Here is a 20,697-nt window from a genome sequence, read left to right as displayed (position 1 = left end):
CGAGGCCCAGAGGTAGTTCTTAAGGCCCAGAGGCACCAGAAGTAGTTCTTAGAGTATACAGGGATCCATAGTAATCTACAGACCACCAGTGAGGCCCAGAGGTAGTTCTTAAGGCCCAGAGGCCCAGAGGTAGTTCTTAGAGTATACAGGGATCCATAGTAATCTACAGACCACCAGTGAGGCCCAGAGGTAGTTCTTAAGGCCCAGAGGCCCAGAGGTAGTTCTTAGAGTATACAGGGATCCATAGTAATCTACAGACCACCAGTGAGGCCCAGAGGTAGTTCTTAAGGCCCAGAGGCCCAGAGGTAGTTCTTAGAGTATACAGGGATCCATAGTAATCTACAGACCACCAGCGAGGCCTAGAGGTAGTTCTTAAGGCCCAGAGGCCCAGAGGTAGTTCTTAGAGTATACAGGGATCGCACCTCAGCGGGGGTGCGGGGTGGGGGATGGGCGGGGGGGGTAGGCGGGGAGCTAAGGCCAGCTGCTCAGCCTATTGATCTTCTGGAGGTCGCCCAGAACCTCCGGCGACCCCCTGGCTTTCTTCTCCAGTCCCACCGGCCCCATTGGCCTCTTAGCCAGGCTGCGGTCAGAGCAAAAGATGAGAAATAGGGCGCCCGATATTCCAGCGCCATTTCTGCCGCCCCGTCGCCATCGTCGGTTAGATCCAGACGCCGCCCCCGCATAGCAGGATGTAGCTCGCCTCCCACACGTTCTCCTCACCGACTCGCTATCTTCCTGGAGTCGCTCCTCCGCTGTCCCGTTGTTCCACCGCCCTGGCAGCCACATAGACCTCCTCCTTTCTGCTCTTGTTGTTTTTTTTTTCTTTTTTTTTTCTTCACTGCCGCGGCTCGGCCTCTGCATTCCCTGCAATTCTCGTCTCTTCGCCGTCCTTCTCCTCCTCTGCCTCCGTCCTCCTGGCTATCTGGACCCCGCCCAGGGTCCAAGCTATTAACAACGATAGCCAGGGTTGCCACTTAATGAATTCTAGGCCCCCAGGATGACCAACGGGGGCCGAAAACGCCTGCTGTCCCTGCCAAAGAGCCCCATCGTTTACGGAGCTTTGAGAAGGTCCGCCATTTTCCCCCGGAAGCCCCTCCCCCTCCCAAAATATGGATTTTATTCCAAAACTTCTTTCCTTTTGGACATGTCCACCACATATGATAATAAGAACTGGGTATTTGGTTACATATCAACAATTAACAGATTTATCTTTGTACATATTCGCTATTCTTGCAGGTGAAAACAGCCATCTCTACAACATTTTATAAAGATTATAGTTTCCATCCCATAATTTCTGCCATTTACCTAATTTATTGCATAGCCAAAATTCTTAGCCCAAGTTATTATTTTTTCCTCTTTAAACTTAATATATTTAATTTAATAATTAATTATATATAATTATATATAATTAATACTTAATTATTATATATCCTTCTAATTTGAAACAAGTGGCTGTTCAGTCTATTGTAAAAAACATCTAGGGATGAAGCACCCACAACTTCTGAAGGCAAGCTGTTCCACTGGTTAATTGTCATATATTGGAACAGTGCTATCATATCATCCCTAGTCCTTCTTATCTCTAGACTAGCCTTATCCAGTTCTTCATATCCTTTAGTTTCCAGGCCCTTAATCATCCCAGTTGCTCTTCTTTGCACTTTTTTCAATGTCTCAACAACGTTTTGTAATGATGTGACCAAAATTGAATGTAGTATTCAAGTGTGGCCTTACTAAGCTTTTATAAGGTGGTGGAAATAATTCATGTGATGTTGATTCTATGCCTCTGTTTACACAACCAAGTATTTCCCCAGCAAGAAACCCCTTGAGAAAAGGCCCAGAAGAGAGGAGCAGAAGGCTGAGGCAAAGTCTAAGAAAGCAAGTTGAGTCACAGCAAGTTAAACAAAGTGTTTCATCCTTTAGCTTCACATTTTAGGCTTCATCACGAATTTGACATGACATATTAGCTTTCTTAACATGGGAATCTGCACCTCTTTTTTAAGTTTTAAGAACGCATGTTTTCCCCTTCCTGACTAAGGCTCTTTATTTTAATATGTGAGAAGTTGCTTTTTCAGCCACTACACCACAGAGTATTCTGAGTGTCTGAATACACCTGCAACTTTCAAGAAAGGCACAAACCCAGCTGGGAAAGACTAAGATATAAATTTGTCACGTGTGAATTATATCTGGAATCAATGTTTTCTGCTGTTCAAACTTCACAAGCAATCAGTGCACTTAATTGTTTGTTTTCAATTTTTTAATAGTTTATCGTAGGATAAAATACAAAACAAAGAAAAATACAAGTTTAGGGTAAAATAGTGGAGGAAGAGAGAAAAGAGTATGGTAGAGGGGAAAGCATTAATTTCCTCGATTCCTTTAATGCAGTACAATAAACGACATAGCATTCAACTTTTTATTTTTATATAATACATAGTTTCTGTAGCATCAAATCGAATTGACAAAACCCAAAATCAAAGTTTTTTTCCCACCTTAAGCACAAAATCCAAAAGTGGTTTCCAAGTAGAAACAAAATTATGTTATTTAATCAGTCCGTTTAGCAGCCTCTGCTAACTCCATCAACTTTTGCAGCCATTATTGTCCATTGAGGGAATGACAGTTTGGTCATTTGCTTACTGATGTGTTGCTTGGACTGAATATTATATTTCTTTACATGACCCTTAATCAACCATTTTTGCTTTGCTTGAATTTCTTGGTGATTTGTATTTGTATGTTCAGGTGAGCAAAGAAGCCCCTTTACAAAGGTAAAAGTCTCCCCAAAGTGGAGGAAATTCATCCCTTTTCAGCTCCACACCAAACTGGGAGCCCCTGGCTTTAGAAGCAACAATCCCACATGATTAAAAACAATCAAGGACTAATTAAAAGGAAGAAGGAAGGGAGCTGGGTGTTCTCTGGAGCACATCTTCACCCACCTCCCCTTTCCTGAGAACAGAAATTGAGTTGAAGATTTGGAATACAACACTGATAAATGGGCTACAAATAGAGGGAAGCTTCCCCAGAGCCCAGGAGCCCCTCTGAAGACTGACCAACCTCTTGGGTGGCATCTTCACTCTGGCAATTGAGAGTAACTGGCAGTTTAGGCTGCACGGATGAGGTCATAAAGCCATAAGAATTCCCAAGGAGATGACAGGTGCCTATCAAACCTCCCCTGCTCCACCTTTTCTACCTGTAACAATGCCAGGCAAATGTCTGTAAGAGGCAAGGAGACAAATCACTCAAGCTGCCCATTTCTCACAAAAGAAGATCCAGATTGCTGGATGTAGACTGCCCCTTTCTAGGGAGGCTCCACTAAGACTCATTTATACATCCTCGGGTCAACCTCCCATCGAATTCCTTTTCGGTTGCCATGTTGTGTTTTGTTCCATCATCCCAGGTGAGCTCCCTCCATTATTTCTGCCTGGGGGCTGAAGCCTCTTTCACCCAAAGGCCTCCAGAGAAAGGATGGTGAGACATTTCAGGATGCAGAAATTCTCTACCTGAGTTTTGAACTTCAGGCCTCATTTCTCCTCCAGAGATCCAGGCCAGGAAAAGGAATTCCAGCCTCCCTGGAACAGATTCTGCCACAACAAAAGACTGCAGAGCTTAAGGGAGGGAGGGGGGGCACCAGAAGAAGGTGGGTGGGGGTCCCAGAAGAAGGGCAAGGGTGGGGAGAAGGAAAGGGAGGGGATGGGGGCAAAGAGAGGCAGGGGATGGGGAAAAGGAGAGGTGTGGGGAGACGAAAAGGGTGGAGCAGGGGTGGGGGGGTGAAAGAAGAGGGGTGGGGGTCCCAGAAGAAGGGCAGGCGTGGGGAGAAGAGGAGGGGCAGGAGGTGAGAAGGAAAGGGAGGGGATGGGGGGAAAGAGGCAGGGGGTGAGGAGCAGTGGGAGGGAGAAAGAGGAAGTTGGGGGGCACCAGAGGAGGGGCACGACAGACGACTCCTTCCCCCCCCCCGTTCCGCCCCCTCCCCTCCTTATGCACTTTCCGGGGGTTAATCTGGACTCTTCTCCCTCCCCAATTAGGTCTCCCCTCCGAACAACCCTGCGAGGTAGGCCTGCAGAGGGATGGCTGCAAATCTCCCCCCCTCCCGTCAGAGCAGCCCCGTCTCGAAAAGGGACCAGGTTGGGGGGAGGGGCGAACTAAGGCAGGAACGGCGGATAGGCCACGCAGGGCGGAAGGGAGCGGATGGGAAGAGCCAGCAACAGAGGGGCGGAGCCAAAGGGGGGAGGAGTCCAGACGCCGAGCGGCCAGAACGGCACGCCAGTAAGGAGCGAGGGGCGAGTCACAAAGTGGGCACCGCCAATGGGATGGCGTAGAAGGCGCCGCATGCAAATTTGCTCCGGCGCCGAAGAGAAAGTTTTCTTCGCAATCGGAGAAACGGACGCGAGCGACAGGGGAGGAGAGGAAGAGGCCTCGCCCAGAGTGAGGCAATCAGAGGAGCGACGGAGAGACGTGTGAGATTAGGCGACGGAAGTGCCCGGATGCAGGTAGGCGCGCGGACTGGTGCGAGTCGTAGACTGAGAGGCTCTGCGGTCAGAAAAGTCCTGGGACGGAGGCCCCTGGGAGGCGGAGGTTTCGGCCTGGGTCTCCCCTGCGGAGAAGGGAAAGCAGCTGTGACCCGCCCTCCCTCTCTTTCTTGCCTGCAGGAGGACGGAAGAGCCCGGCGGGGAAAGGAAAGAAGCGCTGCCCGGGATAAGGCCCTGGCCGGTCCCGGCGCGGCTTCTCCAAAGGACAGCGGGGAAAGGCCGGGACGCCCCAAGGCTGCAGGAGGGATGAGCCCAGGGGGACCCCGGGAAAGGGCGCTGCTGGGAGGGCGATGCTCGGGAGTGGAAACGGGCGGAGACCCCGAGACGGTCCTGAAGGGCGGAGGGTCCTTCGGAAGACCCCAGAATCCCCAAAGGATCCAGGAGGAAGGAAAGGTATATCAGTGCCCGGAATGTGAAAAATCCTTCAAGAGAAATGGAAATCTTCAAAGACACCTAATGGCCCACAAGGGAGAAAGCCCTCATAAATGCTTTGAGTGTGGAAAGAGCTTCAGTCAGAGGAGCAAACTTTATTCACATCAAAGGATCCACACAGGAGAAAAACCTCATAAATGCCTGGAGTATGGAAAGAGCTTCAGTTGGAGGAGCAGCCTTTATACACATCAAAAGATCCACACAGGAGAAAAACCTCATAAATGCTTGGAGTGTGGAAAGAGCTTCAGTCTGAGGAGCAACCTTTATCAACATCAAAAGATCCACACAGGAGAAAAACCTCATAAATGCCTGGAGTGTGGAAAGAGCTTCATTTTGAGGAGCAACCTTTATCAACATCAAAAGATCCACACAGGAGAAAAATCTCATAAATGCCTGGAGTGTGGAAAGAGCTTCAGTCATAGCAACAGCCTTTATGAACATCAAAGGATCCACACAGGAGAAAAACCTCATAAATGCCTGGAGTGTGGAAAGAGCTTCCGTCAGAGGAGCAACCTTTATCAACATCAAAAGATCCACACAGGAGAGAAACCTCATATATGCTTTGAGTATGGAAAGAGCTTCAGTCAGAGGAGCAACCTTTATACACATCAAAGGATCCACTCAGGAGAGAAACCTCATAAATGCCTGGAGTGTGGAAAGAGCTTCACTCTGAGGAGCAGCCTTTATATACATCAAAGTAGCCACACAAGAGAAAAACCTCATAAATGCTTGGAGTGTGGAAAGAGCTTCAGTCTGAGGAACAGTCTTTATACACATCAAAGGATCCACACAGGAGAAAAACCTCATACTTGCCTGGAGTGTGGAAAGAGCTTCAGTCAGAGGAGCAACCTTTATAGACATCAAAGGATCCACATAGGAGAAAAACCTGATAAATATCTGGAGTTTGGAAAGAGCTTCAGTCGGAGGAGCCACCTTTATATACATCAAAGGATCCACTCAGGAGAAAAACCTCATAAATGCCTGGAATGTGGAAAGAGCTTCAGTCGGAGGAGCGACCTTTATAAACATCAAAGGATCCACTCAGGAGAAAAAGCTCATAAATGTCTGGAGTGTGGAAAGTGCTTCAGTCATAGGGGCAACCTTTATAAACACCAATGGATCCACACAGGAGAAAAACCTCATAAATGCCTGGAATGTGGAAAGAGCTTCAGTCGGAGGAGCCACCTTTATAGACATCAAAGAATCCACTGGAGAGAGAAACCGAATATATGCCTTTAGTGTGGAAAATGTTCAGTAGGAGAGAAAGTCTGTATGGACATCATTCACACAGGAGAAAAACCACATAAATGCTACTCTGTTGCCAAAAGTATTCACTCACCTGCCTTTACTCTCATATGAACTTACTACAAGTGAAGTCCCATATCTACGGCCCTCACTTATGGCACACGAGCCAAAAAAGGTACGTCATCGCTGATGTATTCTATGTGGGTTTTGCAAATGTCCATACCATGTAAGACCACCTCCAGATACCTGAAACTATTGTCAGTTGGATTCCCTCAATGGTCAACTCTCTTTTTCTACTGTAGGGGGTATAAAATGAAACCCAGTTTTGTGTCCTGGATTCCCTCTTTTCATTGATGGAAATCTCTTTGCTACAATTTTCTCATAAATTGCCTTTAAATAATCATCCCACTCAGATCCTAATTGAAGCAACTGTTCCCTGGTTGAATCTAAGGCTAATTTGGCCTTTATTGTTGTGTGTTTGAAAGAGATTCTCCCTGTCATTGTTTGATACCATCTATTCTATGTGGGTTTTGCAAATGTCCATACGGTGTATTTCACACCTCTGTCAACATCAAAGAATCCACACAGGAGAAAAACCACATAAATGCCTTGAGTGTGGAACATGTTTCAGTAGGAGAGGAACTCTGTATGGACATCATTCACACAGGAGAAAAACCACATAAATGCTACTCTATTGCCAACAGTATTCACTCACCTACCTTTACTCGCATATGAACTTACTACAAGTGAAGTCCCATACCTAATCCTAGGGTTCAATATGACGTTGGTCCACCCTTGGCAGCTATAACAGCTTCAACACTTCTGGGAAGGTTCTCCACTAGCTTCAGGAGTCTGTTTATGGGAATTTTTGACCATTCTTCCAGAAGCGCATTTGTGAGGTCACACACTGATGTTGGACGGGTTTACGTGGGCTACCACTTCGTGGCTGAGTTGCTGTCGTTCCCAAACATTTCCATGTTCTTATAGTACAGCTGACAGTTGACTGGAATATTTAGGAGCGAGGAAATTTCACAATTGGATTTGTTGCACAGGTGGCATCCATTCACAGTTCCACGCTGGAATTCACTGAGCTCCTGAGAGCGGTCCATTCTTTCACAAATGTTTGTAAAAACAGCCTGCATGCCAAGGTACTTGATTTTATACACCTGTGGCTATGGAAGTGATTGGAACACTTCCTGATTCTGATTATTTGGATGGGTGAGCGAATACTTGTGGCAATATAGTGTATACTGAGCGTAGAAAGCTCCATCGACACCAAAGAATTCACGTCGGAGAAAAATGATGAACATGCCTGACTGTGAGAAGATCTTCAGTCACAGTGTGTATTTAAGGCATTGGATTTAATCGCATATTCAATTTGGCCAAGTGTGAATGGACAGGCTAGGAATTCGTCTTGAGTGCACAAGCTCTCAGTGTACCTACAAAGCAACAGAATAAGGATATTCATGATAATAATTGTAATAATTCCAATTGGGGGGTGGGTGAGTAAAGAAGATATTAAGAAGGGTAATTAATAACTGCCAAATAAGGGACTGTCTCAGGCTGAATAATAAAGGACTTTTTCAATTGTACGTGTTGTTTCAACCTCCTGAAATTGTACTTTTTCAGAACAGACTTAGGTTGACTCATGATGCTGTTTCCCATGTGAATGTTCTTTTAATGCAATGCTCATTTCAGTTGTTATGCTTAATACTATGGGATGTTACTGTACATGTCTTTGATGTAAATGCAACTTAGCAGGATGATTTCTTCCATGCAATCAACTCTCTTTTTCTACTTTTTCTATTGTATGGAATATAAAATGAAACCCAGTTTTGTGTCCTGGATTCCCTCTTTTCATTGATGGAAATCTCTTTGCTACAATCCTTTAATAAATTGCCTTTAAATAATCATCCCACTCAGATCCTAATTGAAGTAAGTGTTCCGTGGTTGAATCTAAGGCTAATTTTGTGGGAACAAGGTCACCATGGTATGTGTGCAGATCAGTTTTCCTGATTGGAACACATATATGGAATTTGGGACTGGAATAAATTGAGTAGTAAATGCGGGTTGAGATGGATGCCCACTGGGAGATCCCAAATTAGAAAGCTATGCTTGCAAAGCTAAAGTAATATCGAAACCATCTTAACAGGGACTTTCAAACTGAGGAAGTAACAGCTTGCAATGTAGAAAATGTAGCTGCACTGTGTATATTTCTGCATATCCTGTTCCAACCACATAACCATGAACTGTATGTTTCTATGACTTGCCACACCTACACAGGAAACTATTGTGTACGATTCACAGAACCCTGCCCTCTTTTTTACCCTAATAAAAAGAGCTCCCCGAGACTGTTCGGGGCGGCGATTTCACCCCGAACGGTGTCACAGCCTTCTTTTCATGTGTCTCGCCCCCGGTATGAGAGGCAGCCTCAAACCGGGCCAAAATTCCCTCAGGTCGCCACTGCTAGTGGGGCCCCATGGGATCACCGCAACTGGTGACCCCGACGTGATTCGGCTCAGCGTGCCTTGGGAAGGACGCTTCGGACTGTCTGTACTTACTCGCCTGGGAACGGCCGCGCGCATTTCATCTCAATCGGGACTGAGACGATTCGAGACTCTTCAGTAAGTATAGGCAGAAAGTTTCCTCAGGATCCAGCTCAGCACCTTTCACGAACTGAGAGAACTAACCGATCCTCTTTAGCTGCCTTTAGAGGGCATAAGACCATCCCTCGCATCAAAAATGGAGACTAAAATTGCCTCAAATGGAGGGAAATCTCTCCCTCGTTTGAAGAAGAAAAAAAAAAGTAATTAATTGGCCTTCTGTCTTAATCATGGCAAACTCTTACCAATAAACCAAAACAATTGGCTGATTTTAAAAATAACCGGAAAGTCCTGCCCATGATATCAAAAAAGAATTTGATTTACCTTCTAAAATACATTTGGCAGATATGATTGAAGTGTGTCAGGACATAAGAACATCTTCTTATAAAACTAATTTGTTAGTAGCTGCTTTATTGCAAGGCAGCAAACCTCAAGAAAAGCGTTATTTTAAAAGAGAGTGTAAAAATCCAAGGAGGGGCATGTCTGTAACATCTCGCCCTCTCTTTCATCAGGGATCAAAATCCTAGTACAAAAATGATTTATGTGTCCTCGGAAAAAATACAACTCTCGCTTTCCCTTTCCTGACTTCTGCTTTTGCTATCCTCCCCCTCTGTGCATTTAATTTCTTTTGACTTACCGTTCTTTGCATCTATAATGATAGTAACATTAATGTGATTATATTAATTAATTGCTGGCCAGCAAAATGAATGTGCTTTTGCCTTGAGGCAGGCCAACTCAGACAGTCGTTAAAGGGCCCTATCACTTTTGTGATTAAAACTACTGCCTGGGTTTTCACTGCTTTGGGGGTAAGCTAGTTCATTGAAATAAATTTAATGACTGATTTATTGCAAAAGAAATGTAACTATAGGTGTGAATGAGTGTGTATGTAGTCAGTATTGGATGCTTGAAATGTAAGGTTTGTTGGCTGAAAAAGCAGAGCGTGTTGTGTTAAAAGAGGTGTTTTTGAAACATTTTTTCCTTTCCTCTCACCCCCCTCTTTGCCCCTGGTGAGAAGGCAGGAGGAGGGGGGCTGTGTTCTTTTCACCATTTTTTTTTCTTTTCTCTTCCTGCCAGCCGAGAAAGGCGGGGTAAAGGGTGATATCTGATGCCTGCATCTGAAGTTTTAATTCAACTTTGCTTTTTGGAAAATTTTAATATTGACTCAATTATTTTATTTAGATTGTTTTATTTTTGAAGCTGTTTTTTTCCCTCTTTTATGTTTTTATGTTTGCGCGCACCTTGTATGTTTAACAGATGTCACGTTTCTTTGTTTAATTGTTTGTTGGTCTGTTGTTTGTTTGTCTGTCGGCAGCGCTAGTTGCTGCCCTATTAGGAATTCTTACAGAGATGACTTAGAAATTACAATATGTAGTCAGAGAGAGTGAGTAACATTTTTGTTTGAATCCAGCTCAGTTTACAAGGAAATCTAGAAAGACAAATTGATAATGAGGAAGTTTCTCTGAAATTGGCTTATGAAAATACTAATAGGGATTGTCAAAAGGTTCTTCAACCGATAGCAAATCGTCCCGGGGTTACTTTAGCTGATTTCCTTCAGGCTTGTCGCATCGTGGGTACAACTGACCACAAGATGGGGGCTCTTGCTGCTGCGTTGCAACAAAATGGCGCGTTTCCTGCTTCTTCATCTGCTTCTTCCCGCCCTACCGGAAATTGTTTAAATTGTGGGAAACCTGGTCATTTCAAGGTTTAGTGCCGCGCCCTTGGGGGCGGTGCAAACAGGAACAATCTACAAAGAAGCTCCAAACCAAAAACTGTACCTTTCCTCTGGAACTCTCCTTTCAACCCTTTAAGCAAAAAATATCTCTCTCCTTCTATTGAACCTACCTTGCTGTCCTTTTTCTTTCCCTACAAACTCTTATTTCAAAAAGACAACACTCCTTTCATGTTTCTCACATCAGAAGCCATCAGCCTTTTCAAAGGCATTTATGAAACAATTTGATCTCTCTTCAACAGAAGCGGCTGCAATCATTCAACAATGCCCAACATGCAGTCGTCAAGCACATTCAGTGCCTATGGGAGTAAATCCCAGGGGCACTGAATCCTGACAGATCTGGCAAATGGATGTCACCCAATATGCTTCATTTGCCCTGTGGAAATATCTACATGTTTCCATTGACACTTATCAACCACTGCATTCGTACCTTTGCAATGTTGGGACGCCCAATTGAACTGACTCACAAACATGCCCTGAATAAATCAAAAGAGGAAAAATGCCTCGGCCTCCCAGCCCTGCAAAACAAAACTCAACCCTTGTTTAATTTACTTTGAATCAATTGAATTTTTCAATTTCTAATTCGACCGCTTATCAGAGGCATTTTCAACAAAAAACAAGTTTGCCTCTTCATCTGGTATATTTACACCAATTACCAGACAAAACATGGTTTAGGACCGATTACTTTAATTACTTGGGGGTGGGGCTAGGCTGCTGTGTTTACATCTACAGGGTCCAGCCAAAGATGTTGTGCCACCAACCCCTGACTCCTATCCCAGAGATGTCAACGGTGACTCTACACCAACCCGATCCTGTCATGCCAGTCATCCAGTGACATGGGGAGATGTGAAGAATTTAACCACCAAAGCGCACCCGAGAATTTGTGTGCTGCAATTTTTGTGTTTTATTGATAATGACTGTATTTTGAGCTGTCATATCACCCAGACATTCGCTTGAACAACACATGAAACAAGACTTATGGGTACAGCTTGCATACATCACACAAACTGATGCCTTTTGTTTGTCTGAAGTGTATATATGGAAAATTTGCTTTCTACATGTTTAATCCCAAAACCACATCTCACGTTGGCCCAGGGTCAGGTTTATGCCTTGTATAGACAACTGCAGGGATATCCCTCTCCTGATAATAGTCCTTTTCTAGCCCTTTGTAAGAAGATGACTTTACAAACCATCACACTATGAACAAAACTTACTCAGTGACACTTTTTATCTCATTTCCTGCGGAATTGTGCATCAAACGGAATAATTCTGCCACAAGGAAGCTCTCCAGCATTACAGAACCTGCACAAAAATCCTTCCACTGCCTGGCACCTGCCCTGAGAAACCATGGTCTCCAACAATCCTGTGCAAACATGGAAGGGGATGGACCTCTCTGATGCCTTTAGTGGATGGTGGCCAAAATTGCCTGGTTTGCAAACTGTAGTTGCGCTTATTGGAATGATTGCTTTAGGCTGCATAATATTACCCTGTGTTTTGCCAATCTTTGTTCGTACTATCTCCAATAGTTTGTCATTATTGGCTGAAAAAAGGGTAACAACACAAGTTTATGCGTTGCTACACACTCATGGCTCCTATCAAATCCTGCCTTAGGAAGATGAGGTGTCTGCAAAAGTTCCCCTCACCTTAAACAGTGAGGATGAGAACAAGGACACCACTGAACAAGCCTCTGGCAGCATCCCCTCGCTCACTGCACCCTTCACATTAACCAACTGAGAAGGGGACAAAGAAGAGTGTCTTTAAAAAACAAAAACAGAGGAGATGTGGGAACAAGGTCACCATGGTATATGTGCAGATCAGTTTTCCTGATTGGAACACATATATGGAATTTGGGACTGGAATAAATTGAGTAGTAAATGCGGGTTGAGATGGATGCCCACTGGGAGATCCCAAATTAGAAAGCTATGCTTGCAAAGCTAAAGTAATATCGAAACCATCTTAACAGGGACTTTCAAACTGAGGAAGTAACAGCTTGCAATGTAGAAAATGTAGCTGCACTGTGTATATTTCTGCATATCCTGTTCCAACCACATAACCATGAACTGTATGTTTCTATGACTTGCCACACCTACACAGGAAACTATTGTGTACGATTCACAGAACCCTGCCCTCTTTTTTACCCTAATAAAAAGAGCTCCCCGAGACTGTTCGGGGCGGCGATTTCATCCCGAACGGTGTCACAGCCTTCTTTTCATGTGTCTCGCCCCCGGTATGAGAGGCAGCCTCAAACCGGGCCAAAATTCCCTCAGGTCGCCACTGCTAGTGGGGCCCCATGGGATCACCGCATAATTTGGCCTTTATTGTTGTGGGTGTGAAAGAGCTTCTCCCTGTCATTGTTTGATACCATCTTTTCTATGTGGGTTTTGCAAATGTCCATACGGTGTAAGACCACCTCCAGATACCTGAAACTCTTGTCAGATGGATTCCCTCAATGGTCCCCTTGTCTTCCAGCAGAAACCCTCTCTAAGGCCAACAAAGGTTTGTGAGATACCAGCCATATTCTCAAAAAGCCTCTATCCTTTTAGCCTTAAACACCTGGCTTTTCTCCAGGCGCTGGGAGATCAGACAATGAGAAGTTGGACGGATTGACGCCAATCTTTTAACAAGCCTCAGTGCCATGCAGGCGCCCTCTGGCTTCTTTAAGAAGGCATCTTTACTGTGATAACTGACAGTAACTGTCAGTTTAGCCTGCATGGATGAGGTCATGAAGCCACCAGAATTCTGTAAGAGATGACAGGCCTCCTGTGGCATCCTACCAAAGGTGACCTGCTCCACCTTTTACACATACACCAATGTCAAGCAAATGTCTTAGGAGGTGAAAAAAGCAATAAATCAAGTTGCCCATTTCTCACAAAAGGCAGATTTTTGTATGTAGACTGCCTCTGTCAAGGGAAGCTCCACTATTAATGTAGCTCTGGATGAACTTCCCATCACGTTCCCGTCACGTTCCCGTTCTTTTGCCATGCTCTTTTGTGTTTTGTTCCATCATCCCAGGTGAGCTCCCTCCATGATTTCTGCTTAGGTGAGACACTGTCTCCTGCATCCCAAAGTCACAGACCAAACACGAACAGTACAAAAGAGACACAGCAGCCAGTCACCAAAAGCCCAACTAAGGGAGGATTCAGCTCTCTCCTCTAATGGTCACAGCTCTCAAGACAAACCTGGAAATCTGAGAGGTGATGTACGAGGAGACATCCCCAAGGCAATGCACATACAGATCACAGCCATCAGGACCAGAGGGGACGATTTCGGGAAGAGACAGTAACCTAGATCTGTCCGCGCTATACATAGGGCAAAATAGAAGGACATGCTCCGCTGTCTCAACCTCAGCTCTGACAGAAGGGCATAGCCGCTTATTAATCGGGAGCCTCTTGTAACAACCATCCAGAAGTGCTGAAGGCAAGACATTGAAGCGAGCTAGGGAAAAAGCTCTTCTATACTTGGGAATGGTTAGGGTATAAAAATAGGAAGCCATCCTCAATCCATAGTTATTAACTTGGTTGAGAGTCAGGGGGGAGCAAGTTTTATTGGCTCTGGCTTGTAGATATTGTAAATCAATGTCCACGAGCCGTTGGACTATCCTAAATTGGGCATCCTTGAGGTCGTAGTTTCCCAAGGCATCCTCCGTGAAACCTAGCAGATGAAGTTTCTTCAGCAGCTCTTTCTCCCAGTGAGAAATATGGGAGTCTGTGAACACCAAGGAGACGTAGCTGCCAGGAACTGCCAGAAAGAGCACCCAAAACCACCATTTAAAGGTGTTTATCCAGGCCATACATTCCACCAATCGAATGCCTAGTTCCAGGTATATCGAGGCAAAACCAACACAAGGGGGAAGACCCAGAAGTTTTCTAAGGAAAGCAGCCTGTGTTCTTTCAATGCAGTCCTTGAAGCCCCGTATCCATATGGGAATGCCATAAAGAGTTTGGGCCAGCGTTTTGGCTTTGTAAATACATAGGGCAGAGGGAATGAACTGGCCACCCTGGGTATAAAAGAATCTTAAAATCTGCTAGTGACTACAGGAGGCCGAGTTCAGCACCTGGGTTCGATGTCTAGTCCAGGCACCAGTGTTCTGAAATTGGATACCTAGATACTTAAAATGGAAAACCTGCTTAACAGCATTGCCACTGATATCCCAGTTATACAATTTCTGGGCTCTAGTAAACACTAGTACTTTTGATTTATCATAGTTAATAGCCAAATGGTTTTCAGCACAGTAAGACCCAAATGCAGAAAGTAATCTTTTCAGTCCTGGCCTTGACAATGAAAGGAGAACCGCTTGATTAGAATGAGAGGAAATTCACTAGCAGGAACCATTGGCAGGAGATTCTCCTCCTTAGGTCCTCTTTAAGTGGAGACGGTCTCCTTTTGTGCAAGAATTCCACATTCTTCTATCTAGAAAGAAGAATTTCCCTGCATCAAATAGAAGCCATGTCGTTGCTTTTTAAAAACACACTTGAGTACATATGGAGAGTTTATTTATTTCTTTGGATTCTGCCTTTGTTATTTCTGCAAATGAGGCAGAGAAGAAGATGTGGAAGAAAAGAGACTATTTGGAGCTCAGGGTTGGACTGAGGGGTCTTTGGAGCTCTCCATCCAACCACGGTGACCCCTCCCTCCTCTCTTCCCCAAACAACAACCCTGTGAGGTGGTCTGGACTGAAAGAGCGTCCCTTGCTTTCTCCTGCTGTGCCTCCATCATAGGAGCCCTCTGGCTTCCCTTTATAGGAGGCTATAAGGTCTCCGCCCCAGAAGAGCCCCTGATCTCCCACGGCCTCAATTGGGGGAAAGAGGGGGGGGAGAAGGACACCAAAAATCAAAGGGAGCCCTCCGCCCCCACCTCCGCGGGGAACCATAGTAACCATCAACACCGGACGCACTTCTGGCTGGTTGAAGGAAGACGGACGCCCATTGGTCGCTCTGGGGAGGGCAACGATTGGCAGGAGGACTGCTTGGGACCGGTCTCTGCAAAGGAACAGGCGGAACTTCTGGGGAAGAAAAGGCTTGAAGCCACCACTTCCGGAAACAAAACGGGCAACGAGGGAGCTTCATCAATCGGCGACAGAAGAGCCCAGATGACGCAGGGGATGCTGGGAGTCGCAGTCTTGGAGCGTCTTTTTCGGAAGAGACTACGGGAAAGGGGACTCAGCCGTCACCCGCCCCTCTATCTCCCTCTCTCCCTCAACCACCCCACCCCGGCAGGAGGAGGGAAAAACCCGGAGGGGGAGGGAAGGAAGAGCCGCACCAGAGCATGAAGTCCCTTCGCGGCGTCTCCGGGAGACGGCGGGGAAAGGCCGGGAGGCTCCGTGGCTGCAGGAGGGATGAGCGAAGAAGTTTCACAGATGCAAATGACACGATCTGGTAGGAAAAGCGCTTTCTTCCCTACTTCCGCAATCAGACCAAGAGAGCTGCAGGGGGCGTTGCCAGGAGAGGAAGAGGCGGAGCTTGCCCGAAAACGGGACGGAGGCCTGTCTAGCCCTCACTTTCAGATACAGAGAAGCGACGGGAAGAATTTTTCCGATGTGGGTGCGCGTGCGGCCTCAGGCAGGTAGGGCGCAGGGGACGCCGTGAGTAGCAGTCCAGGAATCCCCCTGGAGAAGGGAGACCTGTGAGCAGGGAGAGGCTGAGCGCCCGAGGTTTGGACTGACGGGGAGACGCTGGGCGGGAGACCCGTGGGAGGCGGAGGCTTCAGCTTGAGCCTCCCCTGCAGGGAACGGGACACAGCCGTGATCTGCCTCTCTGTCTCCCCTGCAGGTGGACGGAGGAGCTCGGCGGGGAAGGAAGGAAGGAAGCGCCGCCTGATTGCAGGGGATCCCTGTGCGGCTTCCCCGGGAGACGGCGTGAAAAAGCAGGGAGGCTCCGGGGCTGCAGGAGGGATGAGCCCACGGGGACCCCGGGAAAGGCGGCTGCCTGGAGGGCGATGCGGGGACCAGGAAACGGGCGGAGACTCTGAGACGGTCCTGGAGGGCGGAGGGTCCTTCGGAAAACCCCGGAATCCCCAAAGGATCCTGGAGGGAGGAAGGGAATATCAGTGCCCGGAATGTGAAAAATCCTTCAAGAGAAATGGAAATCTTAAAAGACACCAAAGGATCCACACGGGAGAAAAACCTCATAAATGCCTGGAATGTGGAAAGAGCTTCACTTCTAGCAGTGACCTTTATAAACATCAAAGGATCCACTGGGGAGAGAAAGGGAAGAAATGCCTGGAGGGCAGAGAGTCCTTTGCAAGAACCAGGAATCCCCAAAGGATCCAGCAGGGAGGAAAGAAATTTCAATGCCTCAAATGTGGAAAGAGCTTCAAAAGAAATAATGTTCTTAAAATGCATCTGAGTATCCACTCAGGAGAGAAACCTTATAAATGCTTGGAGTGTGGAAAGAGCTTCAGTCACAGGAACAACCTTTATAGACATCAAAGGATCCACACAGGACATAAACCTCATAAATGCCTGGAGTGTGGAAAGAGCTTCAGTCAGAGGGGTAACCTTTATAAACATCAAAGGAGCCACACAGGAGAAAAACCATATAAATGCCTGGAGTGTGAAAAGAGCTTCAGTGACAGGAGCAACCTTTGTATACATCAAACGATCCACACAGGAGAGAAACCTCATAAATGCCTGAAGTGTGGAAAGAGCTTCACTCAGAGGAGCAAACTTTATAGACATCAAAGGATCCACACAGGAGAAAAACCTCATGAATGCCTGGAGTGTGGAAAGAGCTTCAGTCAGAGGAGCAACCTTTATGTACATCAAAGAATCCACACAGGAGAAAAACCTCAGAAATGCCTGGAGTGTGGAAAGAGCTTCAGTCAAAGGAGCAACCTTTATGTACATCAAAGAATCCACACAGGAGAGAAACCTCATAAATGCCTGGACTGCGGAAAGACCTTCAGTCGTAGTAGCTCCCTTTATATACATCAAAGGATCCACACAGGAGAAAAACCTCATAGATGCCTGGAATGTGGAAAGAGCTTCAGTGAGAGGAGCAACCTTTATAGACATCAAAGGATCCACACAGGAGAAAAACCTCATAAATGCTTTGACTGTGGAAAGAGCTTCAGTCGGAGGAGCAGCCTTTATACACATCAAAGGATCCACACAGGAGAAAAACCTCATAAATGCTGGGAATGTGGAAAGAACTTCACTTCTAGCAGCGATCTTTATAAACATCAAAGGATCCATTGGGGAGAAAAACCTCATAAATGCCTGGAGTGTTGGAAGAGCTTCAGTGAGAGGAGCCACCTTTATAGACATCAAAGGATCCACTGGAGAGAGAAACCGAATATATGCCTGGAGGACAGAGGGTCCTTTGGAAGACCCTGGATTTCCCAAAAGGATCCAGGAGAGAGAAGAGAAATATCAGTGCCCGGAATGTGAAAAATCTTTCAAAACTAATGGACATCTTCAAAGGCATCTAACAATCCACACAGGAGAAAAACCTCACAGATGTCTCAGTGTGAAAAGAGCTTCACTAGTACTTCACACCTCTGTCAACATCAAAGAATCCACACAGGAGAAAAACCACATAAATGCCTGGAGAGTGGAAAGAGCTATACTGAGCATAGAAAGCTCCATCGACACCAAATAATTCACGTGGGAGAAAAATGATAAACATGCCTGAGTGTGAGAAGATCTTCAGTCACAGTGTGTATTCAAGGAATTGAATTCAATTGCATATTCAATTTGGCCAAGTGTAAATAGACACCCTAGGAATTTCTCTCGAGTGCACAAGCTCTCAGTGTACCTACAAAGCAACAAAATAAGGATATTCACGATAATAACTGTAATAATTCCAATTGGGGGGGTGGGTGAGTAAAGAAGATATTAAGTAGAGTAATTAATAATTGCCAAATATGGGACTGTCTCAGGCTGAATAACAAAGGACGTTTTCAATTGTACATGCTGTTTGAACCTCCTGAAATTGTACTTTTTTAGAAGAGACTTAGGTTGACTCATGATGCCGTTTCCCTTGTGAATGTTCTTTTAATGCAATGCTCATTTCAGTTGTCATGCTTAATATTATGGGATGTTACCGTCCATGTCTTTGATGTAAATGCAACTTAGCAGGATGATTTCTTCCATGCAATCAACTCTCTTTTTCTACTTTTTCTATTGTATGGAATATAAAATGAAACCCAGTTTTGTGACCTTGATTCCCTCTTTTCATTGATGGAAATATCTTTGCTACAATCCTCTAATAAACTGCTTTAAATAATCATCCCACTCAGATCCTAATTGAAGCAAGTGTTCCCTGGTTGAATCCAAGGCTAATTTGGCCTTTGTTGTTGTGGGTCTGAAAGAGCTTCTCCCTGTCATTGTTTGATAAAATCTATGTTAGTTTTACAAATATCGGTAGAGACTCTCCCTAGATACCTGAAACTCCTGTCAGTTGGATTCCTCTTCCAGCAGAAACCGCTACGAGGGACTCTTGAAGGCCAACAAACCTTTGTGAGATACCAGCCATATCCTCAAAGGGACCCCACCCTTTTAGCCTTAAACCCCTGGCTTTTCCCCAGGCGCTGGGAGATCAGACAATGATAAGTTGGCATGGATTGATGCCAGTCTTTTCTTTGTTGGTTTTTATTTTCAATGTTTTATGTTTTTATGTGTTGTATAGTTTTTAAAACTGGTTTTTGTGAGCAGCAGAGAGTTGACTGAAGGACAGGCAGTTATAAGAATGTTTTAAATGAATAAGACTCATTAGGGACCTCTTTGATCTCCAACTAGGTGCAGAGACTAGGTGTTTCCCAGTTGTCAGGACTGTGAAAGCATTTCTGTGCTTCTTCTTCATCAGCTAAGTGATTAGCAAAAGATTCATCTAGGCCCCTGATGTCAAACTCGATTTCATTCAGGACCACATCAGGGTTATGTTTGACCTTGGGGGGGGGAGTGGGGCAGTGGGTGTTTTCAAGGCTAGGCGTTGCCATCTCATTGCCTCTTCTGTTGAACTCAGGGCATTGTAAGGTCCCAGAATAAATCAAACTGGTTGCCCATCCCAGCCCCAGAAGAGCCCTGACCTCCTGAATAGAGAGGGGTTGGAGGGGTGGTGGTGAAGACCAGACCCCAAAATTCAAAGGGAGCCCCCACCTCTGCACCGAAGCGTATCAAGCCTCCGTGCCATGCAGTCGCCCTCTGACTCATTGGAAGACATCTTTACTGTGATAACTGACAGTAACTGTCAATTTAACCTCCATGGATGAGGTCATGAAGCCTCCAGAATTCCCTAAGAGATGACAGGCCGCCCTTGGCATCCTTCCAAAGTTCACCTGTTCCACCTTTTACACGTACACCAATGTCAAGGAAATGTCTGCAGGAAGTGAAAAAACCAATCAATCAAGTTGCCCATTTCTCACAAAAGGTAGATTTTTGTATGTAGACTGCCCCTGTCAAGGGAAGCTCCACTCATTAATGTAGCTCTGGATGAGCTTCCCATCGCATTCCCGTCACGTTCCCGTTCTTTTGCCATGCTCTTTTGTGTTTTGTTCCATCATCCCAGGTGAGCTCCCTCCATGATTTCTGCTTAGGTGAGACACTGTCTCCTGCATCCCAAAGTCACAGACCAAACACGAACAGTACAAAAGAGACACAGCAGCCAGTCACCAAAAGCCCAACTAAGGGAGGATTCAGCTCTCTCCTCTAATGGTCACAGCTCTCAAGACAAACCTGGAAATCTGAGAGGTGATGTACGAGGAGACATCCCCAAGGCAATGCACATACAGATCACAGCCATCAGGACCAGAGGGGACGATTTCGGGAAGAGACAGTAACCTAGATCTGTCCGCGCTATACATAGGGCAAAATAGAAGGACATGCTCCGCTGTCTCAACCTCAGCTCTGACAGAAGGGCATAGCCGCTTATTAATCGGGAGCCTCTTGTAACAACCATCCAGAAGTGCTGAAGGCAAGACATTGAAGCGAGCTAGGGAAAAAGCTCTTCTATACTTGGGAATGGTTAGGGTATAAAAATAGGAAGCCATCCTCAATCCATAGTTATTAACTTGGTTGAGAGTCAGGGGGGAGCAAGTTTTATTGGCTCTGGCTTGTAGATATTGTAAATCAATGTCCACGAGCCGTTGGACTATCCTAAATTGGGCATCCTTGAGGTCGTAGTTTCCCAAGGCATCCTCCGTGAAACCTAGCAGATGAAGTTTCTTCAGCAGCTCT

The 20,697-nt window shown here is 45.7% G+C and overlaps 2 protein-coding genes across 3 annotated transcripts; both read left to right on the top strand.

Annotated features, from left to right (window-relative positions):
- Positions 1-4,385: 4,385 nt before the first annotated feature.
- On the top strand, positions 4,386-12,257 carry LOC309399340 (uncharacterized protein; the record flags this gene model as incomplete). Its single annotated transcript, XM_081967076.1, has 4 exons — positions 4,386-4,475; positions 4,635-5,344; positions 8,648-8,815; positions 12,176-12,257. The coding sequence occupies exons 1-4, from the start codon at positions 4,470-4,472 to the stop codon at positions 12,255-12,257; spliced, it is 966 nt and encodes a 321-aa protein (XP_081823202.1). The 5' UTR covers positions 4,386-4,469.
- Positions 12,258-15,672: 3,415 nt separating this feature from the next.
- LOC309399626 (uncharacterized protein) lies at positions 15,673-18,745 on the top strand. Of its 2 annotated transcripts, none has more exons than XM_081967639.1 (2): positions 15,673-15,898; positions 16,292-18,745. In XM_081967639.1, exons 1-2 carry the CDS (start codon positions 15,859-15,861, stop codon positions 17,908-17,910), a joined length of 1,659 nt encoding a protein of 552 aa, XP_081823765.1. In that variant the 5' UTR covers positions 15,673-15,858; the 3' UTR covers positions 17,911-18,745. The 2 variants fall into 2 exon arrangements, with proteins under 2 accessions (XP_081823765.1, XP_081823766.1); XM_081967640.1 differs by having other exon boundaries at positions 15,673-16,085.
- Positions 18,746-20,697: the final 1,952 nt, after the last annotated feature.

This window comes from Natrix helvetica, assembly GCF_964273705.1.
Source record: "Natrix helvetica genome assembly, chromosome: 15".
NCBI lineage: Eukaryota > Metazoa > Chordata > Lepidosauria > Squamata > Natricidae > Natrix > Natrix helvetica.
The sequence above is the reverse complement of the archived record's forward strand: the minus strand, read 5'-3'. Positions and strand labels throughout refer to the sequence as shown.